The sequence below is a fragment of the Ambystoma mexicanum genome, chromosome 1p (assembly GCF_040938575.1).
Source record: "Ambystoma mexicanum isolate Mex_15411 chromosome 1p, UKY_AmexF1_1, whole genome shotgun sequence".
Taxonomy (NCBI): Eukaryota; Metazoa; Chordata; class Amphibia; order Caudata; family Ambystomatidae; genus Ambystoma; species Ambystoma mexicanum.
The window spans coordinates 1,149,255,744-1,149,268,711 of NC_090921.1; the positions used below are offsets into that span (position 1 = coordinate 1,149,255,744).

At 49.0% G+C, this 12,968-nt stretch overlaps 1 protein-coding gene across 1 annotated transcript in view; it reads right to left on the reverse strand.

Moving 5' to 3' along the window:
* C1PH8orf90 (chromosome 1p C8orf90 homolog) overlaps positions 1–11,415 on the reverse strand; it is a 70,822-nt gene extending 59,407 nt beyond the window's left edge. Inside the window, exon 1 of the mRNA XM_069648449.1 lies at positions 11,325–11,415. Within this exon, the coding sequence (XP_069504550.1) occupies positions 11,325–11,382 (58 nt within the window). The 5' untranslated portion in view covers positions 11,383–11,415. The remainder of the gene's footprint in view (positions 1–11,324) is intronic.
* Positions 11,416–12,968: the final 1,553 nt, after the last annotated feature.

Consider the following 12,968-nt stretch of genomic DNA (forward strand, 5'->3'; position numbering starts at 1 on the left):
CACTCACAACATTATGTTTGCCCTATAGGGAAGGGGGGATACAACTACTGGATCTGGAAAAATACTATCTTGCAGCATAAGCTCAGCTTTGTGGCTAAATGGCTCTCGGATGAGGCTACCCCTGAAACAGGGCTAGCGCCTGGTGGCGCCGGCATGCTTGAAGGAAATACTGTGGGCGCCATTGGGCTGCCTGGGGAGCGCCCCCATGCTTGTGACACTGGGGAGGTAGGTTTGGCATAGGACCACGAGATTGTTAAGACTGGGGCGTCCCTATTCTCCTGAAACTCCAGTTGCTGCGGATGTATGCAGAAGCACGATGGGTCTACTGGTGGTGAGACACTGGGAGAGATGGGGAATTTATACCTGGGGTGATGTTTATGAGGAAGGGGTTTTCTCTTTCTCCGGCGCCACTCGTCGGCCCACTGCGTGTAAGGGGTCAGCGCCGGCCTACTGTTAGTGCACCTGGGTCACACTTTCTTCCCCATGTCACTCGGCTAACTGGGACTGAGCAACGGCCAGCTGTCACCATCAGATGTAGGTTTGGGGCCCTGCCATCAATCATGCGGCACATGGAGAGGATCTAGGGGTTGGGATCCCCCTTCTCTCCTTTGACAAGGTTTGGGGACAGGCCTTGTCACACATGTCAACATCAATGATTATATCAGGATAATTCACTACAGTAATGATGAAAAGTAAAGCTACCATGCAAGAAGGCTTGTAAATCGAGGTACAATTTGAGGGTCAGCTATAAGCATCAATATCTCATTTGTATTGCTATTCAATTACAAACGATCATGGCACATCCATCCGGCAGTTTATTGCAGTGAGACTATCATAGAAATTGGTTGCAGTCCAACTCAACATTCCATCCGTTTGAAGGAGGACACGAGTGTCATCTGCATACTGTTGTGATGAGCTCTGCCTGCATCTGGTTCAAGTGAGTGGAATGTTGAGATGGAAGGCAGAGCAGAGAATGTTTACCCATGAGAGAGTGGTCCAGGGTTGTCAGTTGTAAAGATGTAAGTCCTGAGAGAGGATGCCGGTGGGTGCCCTATATTCCCCATGACTTACCTGACTCTAAGACCTGTACTTAATAAGCCTAAACCAAGTAAAGAGTTAACAGTTCACTTGAAGTTGTCGGTGTCATTTGTAGTCGGACTTAAAACACAACACTGGCGACGAGGATGAAGCTGGCTGTGCTGGGGGGACAGCAGCGCCAAGGAAGAACACCCACCGGCACCCCCAAGAGAAGTAATCCTCCCTCAGGTAAGAGCGCTGAATGGCAGTGAGGCGCTGCAGGTGCAGGAGGGCAAGCGTAGCGCAGACAGAGGTGCTATAGAGGCAGAGGAGACAGAGCAGCTATGGATGTAGAGCTGCAGAGGCTGTGTTAAAGTTGCGCTGGAAATTACAGTGAGGAAGTGCTGCAGAACTGGGGGATGCCTCTATCAGTAGAGGTAATGGAGCCACAACGAGAAGTGTTGCATGAGGCTGTGAAGTGGTGCTGCGAGGGCAGCGAGGCCTGGCAAAAGTGAAGATTATTGCACAGGCAACAGCAGGCAGTCAGGCTGTTGTTGAGGAGCTGCTCAAGTGACTTTGTCATATGGCCAAAGTTCTGCTCAAGTGACTTTGTTATAGGGTCAAGAGGGAGTCTTACCTTATGGGGATGTGTAACAATGTGACATAGTCATCAACACACCTGAGCCAGCAGGTAAGTTATATGGGTTTATTAGTTCATAAGTACAGCAGGAAAGCACCGGCACATCCTTGCCAGCCAGCTCTCTATCTCCAACTGTCTCCCATGGAACACATATTCAGATAACAACACTCCAAGCAAAGTGACCTCACCACATTCCACTGACATCATCATAGCAGGGGAAACAATACGAGAGAAGACTCTCATTATAAAACTTATCCCTCCCTTAATTTAATAAAGGACACACCCACATTGAAAAGTCCTAGTCATCCTCATACACAAACCACCATCCTACACAAACCAATACAAATATGCGTGGCCACCACGTATCTGCCCATCAATAGTCAAACTCATATAAATACGATACCTCAAACCCCAGGAAACGGTCCACATGAGCCCATTCACACACCAAGGCCAACAATGGAGTACAAACATTCACCCCTCCATAAAGGTAAAAGTGCACTGACACAACTCGAACTAGCTCCCCACTCATAAAACCCTAAGCAGAAAAACAGGTGGAAATATAATCCTGCACAATGGAAATATAATCCTGCACACTACTCATACTAAAAGGAACAAAGATCCAACCTACAACAGCCTAACTACCCACTGTCCACCAAAAACTCACAAAAGAGGAACCCACCGACATGGATAAAGGGCTGCACCTCCCCTCAACTGAACTGGAATACATATCGAGGAACAAAACAAAAACAAGAACTCCACCTGCCTCAAGCTGCCCCTTGAAGCCTAGGGCCTGCCACACCCCAGCGTCCCTTAGAACGGATACACCACTGACAACCGGAACCCCTCAGTGCACCTACAGCCTTCCACCCTGGTCCGCTACCCCAGGGTACCAGGGCTGCCACCCCCGGGCACTAACCCAACTCAAAAGAGAAACCACCGGGCACTAACCCAACTATAATGAGCAACAACAAGCACAACTGACCACATCAGCTCCAACACTCTAAAATATAGAGAACAGCTTTACCTCCACACACAATCCAACCTCAAGATAATATGCAAATCAAATCCCTGTGAGCACACACCTAGCACACAGGGATCTTAGTTTCTACCAAAACACTGCTACACCCATGGGACCCCAAGTCCCTGCCAACAAACACCTCTGCACCCTGGGACCACTAGTCCCTGCCGCAACACAGCTACACCTACAGGACCCCTAGTCCATGCCAAAACACCTCTACACCAATGGGACCCCAAGTCCCTGCCAAATACAAATATAGTACACCACCTCCTAACGTGGGACCCCCAGAACTGACCAGGCTACCACAGAGTCACACTAACCAAAAATGTCCAAAATGGCACACTAAAGTGGCACACACAACCTTAAATGGGACCCCTAGCACCTACTAGGCTACCACAGTGGTCACTCACCAAAACGTCCAAATTGGCACATACACCACCTTAAATGGGACCCCTAGCACCTACTAGGCTACCACAGTGGTTACCACACACTGGCATCACAACACGCGCACAACCAACATGCGCACTCACTCCCACACTCACACCACAACAAAAGACACACAATGAAATAACAATGGAACTCTTAATGTATGGCAAATGCTCAAAAGGACATGACACCATAATTGTAGGATTCTTCACACACTGGCATAAGCTGCAGTGTGACAGTTTTTTGATAGTTCATGGCATGTTTGCAACGAAATCGCAAGGTGGGCAGAATCTGGAATTCCAGAATATGGAAGTCACGGACACTTCCCTCCCCCAAGTCCCAGCATTGAAACCCGTAATCCGGAACAAAATACATTTCATCCAAAGGGAGAGAAGTAGAATAGACGTACCCAGATCCGACCAACCCCACCTGTAAGAAACATGTTAAACACCAAAAACTGCATCATAATTCAGCATTTAACAATACATATACAAGGCCACCACATGAACGTCCATTCCCATATTCACACCCATACTGGCCAACACATGCCACAAACACAACAGTAGGCCACAACATGTACACGCGACATGCTACACACAGGCCTTATCTGATAAATGTTCACAGGATCAACATGTGCTACATCATCTGTTCCCAAGACGGATCATTTCCTCCCTCCGCCCGGCGAAATCAATCCTCGCAACTCGCCGCACTTGTGGAACATATCCATGTTGACATAATGATCCGCAGCGCTTCGCAACGCAGGGCTCTCACCACCAGTCCGGCACATGCCTGCCGTAACATAATCCCTGGTTGTCATAGAAACTGGGAAACTTGATACACTTCCAAAAGAAGGAATGTAACTCCTGTTGTTATAGTCCCTGCGCCAAAGCCCGCCTGCCGTAAGACAACTCTTCATTGTCGTGGAACAGGAACTTCCAACTTCCTTCCGGAAATAGAAACTGCACAGACAATGCGTTCCATGCGCTCCACACACGCATTGCGAATGTCTGCAAAAATCCCGAACCTTGCAATGGAGCATTCCGCGATGGCAAACACACGTCATCATTTCGCTCCTGCCATCGCGCCGTTCGGATCTCCCCCGGACACCACGCCATCCATCCGAACGCAGCCAGTAAAGGCAGCAACAACACCGGACCATCCGGCGCCTGGCAGGCAACAGAGCACAACTCTTCTTAATGGGGACTGCCGGCGCACTCAACTCCTTACTGCAATGGGGAGCACAGGCGGCCTGCTCCGGAAACACTCGGGGCATCTTGGCGACGTCCTACACTCAGGCTCGGAAGTCAGGGGTACGCTCCCCCACAGCAGACCTCCGGCTTTGAAGTCAGGGGTACTCTCCCCCTTGCAGACCACCAGAACTCTCAGGACGGCTTCCTTGGAACTAGGCACTCTGACTCTGGACCCAGGGGTACATCCCCCCCCGCTGCAGACCACCAGAGGCACCCAGAAAGCCTCCCTGACCCTACGCCTCCAGGGTCACGGCTCCAACTGTTAAGGAGCTTCTTGCTCCAGCGCCACCCGGCCTGCTGGGCTGCAACCTGGGTCCGGACTCCAAAGGCTGCACAGCTGACTGCTACACAGGATGTGGACACTTGGAGGGCGGTGTCCTGTTTAACTGCTGTCCCCTCCATGACAAAATCCCATCCTCGTCGCCAGTGTAACAATGTGGCATAGTCATCAACACACCTGAGCCAGCAGGTAAGTTATATGGGTTTATTAGTTCATAAGTACAGCAGGAAAGCACCGGCACATCCTTGCCAGCCAGCTCTCTATCTCCAACTGTCCCCCATGGAACACACATTCAGATAACAACATTCCAAGCACAGTGACCTCACCACATTCCACTGACATCATCATAGCAGGGAAAACAACATGAGAGAAGACTCTCATTATAACAGGATGCAGCTTGTGAAAGAAGGGCTGCAGCGTCCTGTGAGGTCTTGTGTGCCTCCCATGAGGCGTAGTATTGCCGGATGTGATAGCGTTTCTGCTGCTGGTGGCTGCGAGCACAGAGGAGGGACAGAGAGCAGTCTGGGCGTGAGTCCAGAGCTATTCATGGAGCGAATTCCAAGAAAGTTTGTTGGTGCTAAGAGCTCCGCTCTCCTGGGTGTCCCGGCTAGAATGATGACGTGTCATGGAATGCAGTGGTAGATGGTGAAGGCCCTGCTGTTGTGAAGTTGTCACTATCAGTAACGTTCACTCTTGTGTAACGTTGTAGTGAGGTTGAGGAAAGAAGAAAGTACCCAGATACGTGCCAATATGCAAGGGCGTAGCATCCGTATGTGAATAGGTTCTTTCTTCTATGATGTTTGTTGAGCAGCATACTGCTAAGGAGCTGTTTATTTGAAGAGAAAATAGGGCCGGGAGTAATGCGTGGGAGGCATGGTGCTGCCTTGTTGATATATTCGTTGGAGGCCAAAAAAAATAAAATAAGAGAAAATGAGGGAGGCAACGCACAGAAGTGTTTCGGCGCTTTTCCGGTTTACCATGCGCTGCGCTAAAGTGAGTCGCAGTGAAAAGAGCAGCAAAAAGGGGAAGTGACTTTGGTCGTTGCCGGTGATGAAGGGGCCGTGTTACCTCGTGTTTCCCATACAGGGTACTTTGTTAATGTTGATGCAGGCACGGAGGAGGAGCAATGAGCAAAGAGGATTATTATATTTTTTTTGCAGCAGAAGTGATGAAATATTTTTCATGTAATGAAGCACATTTTAATGTAATGTACTGTAGTTGTACTGATGTATTAAAAGGAACGTTTGGCAAAACGTAGCTGTTATGTGATGCCTGTTTGACTTTACATTGAATTGGATCAAAGTGTATGATGAGTACTGGTGTGCACTGGTCTGTATGTGTAGTTACTGGCCTCTGTTTGAGGTTTGGTGTGAGCAGTACAAGTGGATGTTCTGGCCTCTGTTGATAAGGAAATATAGTGAAGTTTTGTGAGAACTTACTAATTTGCACTGTTTTGCTAACGATTTAGATATCCACAGGTAACATCACAAAGGACTTTGTAAGCTACATATGTTAGACTCAAATGAAGTGCATACTCTTGTTTGCCAAATATTTTATGCACAAATTGCCTAAGTGTGGTGATGTGTTGCTGTGTGAGAGTGGATGTGTGCAAATGAAAGGGGGGATGGAGATTCCCGACACTGGTGGTGTCGAATAAGGTGGGGGATGGATATTCCCGACATTAGTGCTGTCAAATATTGTGAGCGGATGGAGATTACTGACATTAGTGGTGTCAAATGATGGTGGGGATGGATATCCCTGGCATTAGTGGTGCAAGATTGTGGGTACTGGTAGTATGGCTTTATGTCGTGTGTGGGGTTAGGAAACCTGAATGGTGATTTTTTTTGTACACATTTTGTCGATGGTGGTTGGAGGAAGATCGTTCTGTGTGTGGTTTGGTTTGTTTTGGATGTTTGTCGGATTGTGGGCTGGCTTCCTGGTGTCGAGTTCCGTGGTAGTTCAGCTATGGAAGAAGTTGTTTGATTTGGTGGGGGTGTAGCTATGTGTTAGCTAGTTTATGGTTCAGTGAAGGGAGAGTTTTTTGCTCGGAGCGCTAGCTTGGGAGTAGGGGTTTTGGAAGCTCAGTTAATAATTTTATTATGCATGCTCTTTGAGTTCTCCCTTTTCTGATATTTCCTACTGGTTACATCTCGGTGTATAAAGTGATTGGTTGTCCCTATAGGGGGAAGATGTGTTGTGATGAGCTCTGCCTGCATCTGGTGCAGGTGAGTGGAATGTTGAGATGGAAGGCAGAGCAGAGAATGTTTACCCATGAGAGAGTGTTCCAGGGTTGTCAGTTGTAAAGATGTAAGTCCTGAGAGAGGATGCCGGTGGGTGCCCTATATTCCCCATGACTTACCAGACTCTAAGACCTGTACTTAATAAGCCTAAACCAAGTAAAGAGTTAACAGTTCACTTGAAGTAGTCGGAGTCATTTGTGGCCGGACCTAAAACACAACACATACCTATATAAATATAGGCCAAAGGAGGCTACCAGATGTGCCAGGGGCAATACAAAGGTTTGACTTTGCATAGTTGTCTCGGGGTAGATTCTTTTATTAAGAGGGACTGTTGGCATTTTGGGAATAACTGATGCTTATATTATGTGAGAATTACCTAGATTGTGGCATCGACACCTGAGGTAGGGGTTTTCAGAGCACTATCAAGATTTAAAATGCCACTCTTCGGAAACATCTCGCAGTGTAACAAATTCTACCACTGAATAAAGGTCTTAACAAGCATATGCATTCTGTTCTACCTTGAAGGAGTTGGACAGCCAGGACGAGGAAATGAGGGCTGGAGACAGAGGTATGAAGGTAAAAGGCGGGAGGGGGCTTACTGGAGTGTAAGGGTTTGGGCCAGGGGTTTGGGACTCTGGCAGAGGTCCGGTGGCGGCGAAAGAAAGGGACCTGGGGCTTCAGCTGACAAAAAGAACATGGCTGACCTGGGGGAGAAGCACAGGCAGCTGGGAAAGAATGTTGGTGGGTACTTGCGCATTCCATCCATGTTACTGGCCCATGTGATTGGTCGGAGCCTCTCCCCTGAATGGTAATAACGGGTTTCATCACAGGGATAGCCTATGTTAATCTCACCCTAATGACGGGAAAGAAGAGGAGAAGGGTTGTGCTGAGACAGCGGGGTGAATGACACTTGCAGATATGAGAGAACCTTCCATTGCACCCAATTCCTCCCCCATCTACCTCCAACTATTATACCTCACTGCACTCTACCCCCACCCACAGCACCTTAACCATCTATACCCATCTAAACCAATCTACCTCACCCCTCCCACACCCCTATATATCTCACCAACTCTACCTCACCTTTCTCCATTCCAGCCTTCTCTACCCCACCATTACCTACCACCACCCTTCTCCACCCTACCCTTCTTAACCACACCCACTCTACCCCACCTATGCCAGCTAACCCCTTGTTACTCTTGCCCACGTTGCACATAGCCCTACCCACTCTTTGCCACACGTACCACCCCACCCAGTCCACTCTCACCTTGCATCACAGCACTATACTTGACCCATCTTTACCTAACCCACATGATACCTCAACCCTCTCTACCACCACACACCATACTTCACCCTCTTAATCCCCATCCTACCTCAGCCCTCTGTTACACACCCTACTCTAGACCACACTCACACACACACACCATACCTCACCCCTCTTTACTGACAACTACACTACCCTTCCTCAAATCTTTATACCCCACCCGCTCACCCTCCTTCACCAATCTATACCACCTGCACCCACCTGCAGCCCTCTCTACCTTGCCAATCCTTCATCACCCCTCTCTACACCCACCCACTTTAACTCCACCCTCTCTACCCATACACTCCCATCCTATCATACACCCTCCCACCCCCTAGCCCGCCTTGCCATACCCCACACCCACCCTACCTCCCCCAATCTTCTGTCTCCCACTGACCCTACCTCACCCCTATCGACCCAGGACCATCCACTCTCACTCCCCCTCCCAGGCACCCACCATCTCCTCTCTCTTCCCAGAGCATCCCACCCTACCTCACTCATCTCTTCCCAAGTCACCCACCCCACCTTTCCCAACTCTATCCCTGCATAGCCTCAGCTCACACCTCTTTAACACCAACCCTCTTGACCCTCATCCATCCACCCTACCGGAACCCTCTCTATCCCCACTAGAACACCCTACCATATCTCTCTTTACCCCATGCACCTACCCTATTTCATCCCTCTGCACCGGCTCCCACCCAGCCTACTTCGTACCTATCCTCCCCATTCACTCTGCCCAATCACCCTACCTCATTCTCTCTACCTCATCCACACTTCCTAACCCCTCTCTATCCCTCCAATCCACCCTACCTCACCCCATATACCACTCCCACCCACCCCACCTCACTCCTATCTAACATTACCCAATAACTCTACCTGATCCCTATTGACCCACGCTCATCTATTCTCCCTCACCACTCACTTCCACAGCTAGACATCCTCTCCTCTTATGTGCACACACACCCTCTCTTACCCCTCTCTACTTAAGGCCACCCGCCCTATCTGATCTGTCTCTGGTCCAACCACACACTCTACCTCGCAACGGTCTACCACAAGCTACCTACACTACCCAAACACTCTCCATTCCCACCCACCCCACCAAACCCCTCTCCACTACCAGCGCCACTGGCCAACCCTTCTTTACCCCACTTCCTACCCCTGTATCCCGCCTCTATAACCCCCTCTATGCCCATCCCTACTACCAGCGCTACTGCCCAACCCTTCTTTACCCCACTCCCTACCCCTCTATCCCGCCTCTATAACCCCCTCTATGCCCATCCACCCTACCTCACTCCTCTCTACCCCCGCCCTACCTCCCCCTCCATATAGCCCCCTCACCACTCTTTATGCCCATCGTTTTCTACCCCGACCCATCCACCCTACCTCAGTGTTCGCTTCAGTCACGAACTCAAACTCAACACTCTCTATCCACACTAGATCACCTTACATCATCCCTCCATCCACCTACCCTACCTCATTCTTTTCTACCCCCACCGACCTGGCTTACCTTGTCGGTCTTCTCTCCCAACCACTGTACCAAAATCACCTTACCTTACGCTCTTTACCCAACCTATCCCACATTCCTCGCCCACTCCTCCTTTATCTTCACCTTTATCTATTCCATCCTTCCCTAACCCACCCAATTTATCCCATCCCTTACTATCCTCACTACTCTATCCTCATCCATTGTACCCCATCCCTCCCTAAACGACCTCAACCTCACAGCTATCACCACCCTATCTTACATCACACTATCTCCTCCTTTACACCACCTCCAAGACAACCATCCACACTACTCTCTTCCACACCCTCCAGCACCCCTCTCTACCCCATGATTCCTTCTTCAACCCTATCTCCACCCACCCTACCTCAGCCAACCCTACCTCATCCCTTTCTACCTCCATCCAACTGTCCTACCTCAACCCTCTCACCCTCACCCACCACCCTAACTCACCCCTCTCTCCCCCAGTGATTCTCCCTATATCATCTCCTCTACTGGCACCCAACCACCTTCCTTCACCCTTTCCTATACTCCATTCCTCACAACTTCTCTACCCCCCACCACCCTCTCTCATCTCTCTGTACCCCCAACTACCCACCCTACCTCACCCCTTTCTACCCAAACTACCTTCCCACCTCCTTCTCCTTTATCCCCCACCCACCCTACCGCATCACTTTCTACTACCAATCACCCACCCGCCCTACTGCACCCCTTTCTACTCTACACTATGCCCCATCCCACACTACCCCAGCCACTCTCCATACCTCACCTGCTCGACCTGAGCCCACCCACTCTTCTTAAACCCTCTCCCTCAACCATCCTCCCTCAGCTCCCTCTTGATCAGCCACCCTACCAACCCCACCTCTACCCATTTAACTGCATCCCTCTCTACTCTCCACCCACGCTACCTCACCCCTCTCTATCCCAATCCTGCTTACCCACTCTACCTCACCTATCTTTATCCTACCCACCCTACATCAACACTCTATGACATCACAGACTACCTCACCCCTCCCCCTCCCTACCACCATGTAACATAGATCACTCCTGTCTACCCCAAAACTGCACCCACCATACCTTACCTCTTTCTATCCCTCACACTCGACCTCACCCCTCTCTAGCCCCACTCACCCACTCTACTACACCTCACACTTATCTACCCATGACAGTCTACTCTCACCACCTCTACCATACTCCTCCTGCCACACACCCTACACTCAACCTAAACCTATCATCACCCAACACCCAAGCTCACCCCTGCCTCCCCACCCATCCTCACACCTAACCACACACTCTAGATCATCATTTGCTACTCCACCCACCCTAGCTTCCCATGCCTAACATGCTCACCCCTGCCCCACACTTTAGTATACCACAGCTCCTCCCCCAAAGCCCCACCAAACTAGCTTTCCCATGAAATCACCATGTTTGCTTTAGAATTTATAGTTCCCTATAGTGAAGAGAAAACACTAACTTGCAGAGGTGTTTGGAATCAGTGAGTTTGCTACAGTCTAATATTTACTGCATTCTCACCACTAAATGTAAAATGCAATAAACATCTGCAAACGCGAAAACTATTGGTTTTGCCAAATGCTTCATTTTATGGCAATTGGCCCTCGTGATGTAATGCCCTTCCTTGTCATCCTTACCTTGGGGTGGCTTCTGAAAAGAGTGACTCGAAGTATTCACATCTCTGCTGGAGGACATTTCTGAGCCCCTAATCACTCCCACGTTCTGCTCAGTTTTGTTTGTTATTGCTTCCTTGGAAACCAGAATAGTTCTAGAGTGTGCTATGACCACACAATTCCAGATGCATACTTTCCCATAGCATTCTAATATTTGCATTCTGGGACTTCTAGTCCTGAATTCTACAGCTTCTATTCCACCAGCATGCTCTTCACTTTGTGCTGCAGTCAGGTAGAGAATGTTGGCTCTCTAGTTATTTATCAGACTGACTTTCCCTTCTCACATACTATCTTCTCTGTGGCCCTGAAGATACCTTAGATGCAACTAACTATGGGTTTTGGCTGTATATAAGAGTAGCCTAAAGTATCTTAAGTCAGCCACTACGATGCACTGTGTTGCACCTCTTTATAACAAATGGACGTGAAACCGGAGTTTTGGGCTCTAGCCTGCAGCACCACCATGTGTTTGAAAATCTGGCTCAGCATTCTTCCACTAGTCGTGTGGGTCGCCTGTTGACCCTTTGGGGGCGGGGTCCTCCACCCTCACTTCCTCCACTTGTCAGTTCTCTTATTTGTTCACCTTCATTGTCTTCCTCTCTTTCTGGGGCCAGTCATGGGTCACCTGTGGTTCTGCCACCTCTGGCTCTTGGTCCAATATGGGGTGTCCACTTCTTCCCTCTTGATGAGCGGTTTAAACTGCTAGGTATTCCTTGTTATTTCCTGCCTTGCGTTCTGCGCTGTCACCATAGTCCCTTGTAGGGCCACCACTGTGAGGGGTCTCAGTGAGAATATCATGTCTGATTTCTTGTTCATCAGCTGTCTTACTAGGACTTCCTCGCTGACTGCAAAGTCTTTGGCCACTGCTTTCCGCCTGTTGTGTATGTCTTTTTTTATCCTCTCTTTCTTCTCTGCATCCCTGGTCACTATGTCCTCATTTTGTTCCTCCTGGTCATCTGGGTTCCTCACCAGTCTGGTCTGTACTTGGTGGTGCATTATGATTTCAGCTGGCGTTTTTCTGGTAGCTTCGTGGGGGGTATTCTGGTAGTCCCTGAGCATCCTGCACAGTGCCTGGTGGGGGTTTACGGCTTCGACGTGAGCCCTTTGAATGATCAATTTGATGGTTTATTTATTTATTTATTAATTTATACCGCGCACCACTGACCTAGGGCTTAAGGGCGCCGACATACCAACAAATAAGAAAACAATTTACAAAGAGTCAAAAAAATAAAAAAATAAAAATAAAATTAACAGATAAAACTTACAAAGGGGCCAGGCATTAGTCAAAATTGCTACTAGATCAGGAGATCAGTTCAGAACAATTCTTAGATTGTTAGATGAGGACGAGTCTTGCATTTTTGCAACCTTGTTCAAGAACATGGGGAGATTGCTAGCCCCACAGCTGATAATAATACAGTCAGTGTTATCAATGCAGCACCAATTGTCAATCGTGATTCTACGCAAGACTTTCAGGTCCTTGGTTCTAGCACAGTTGGGCCCTAATTTAGAATTAAGCCAGAATAACACTTTATTCTTTAAAGATGCCCTGGATTCTGCAAAGCTCGACTTGGCCACGTTGGTAATGATCAAGTTCCTAGAATCCATAGCAAA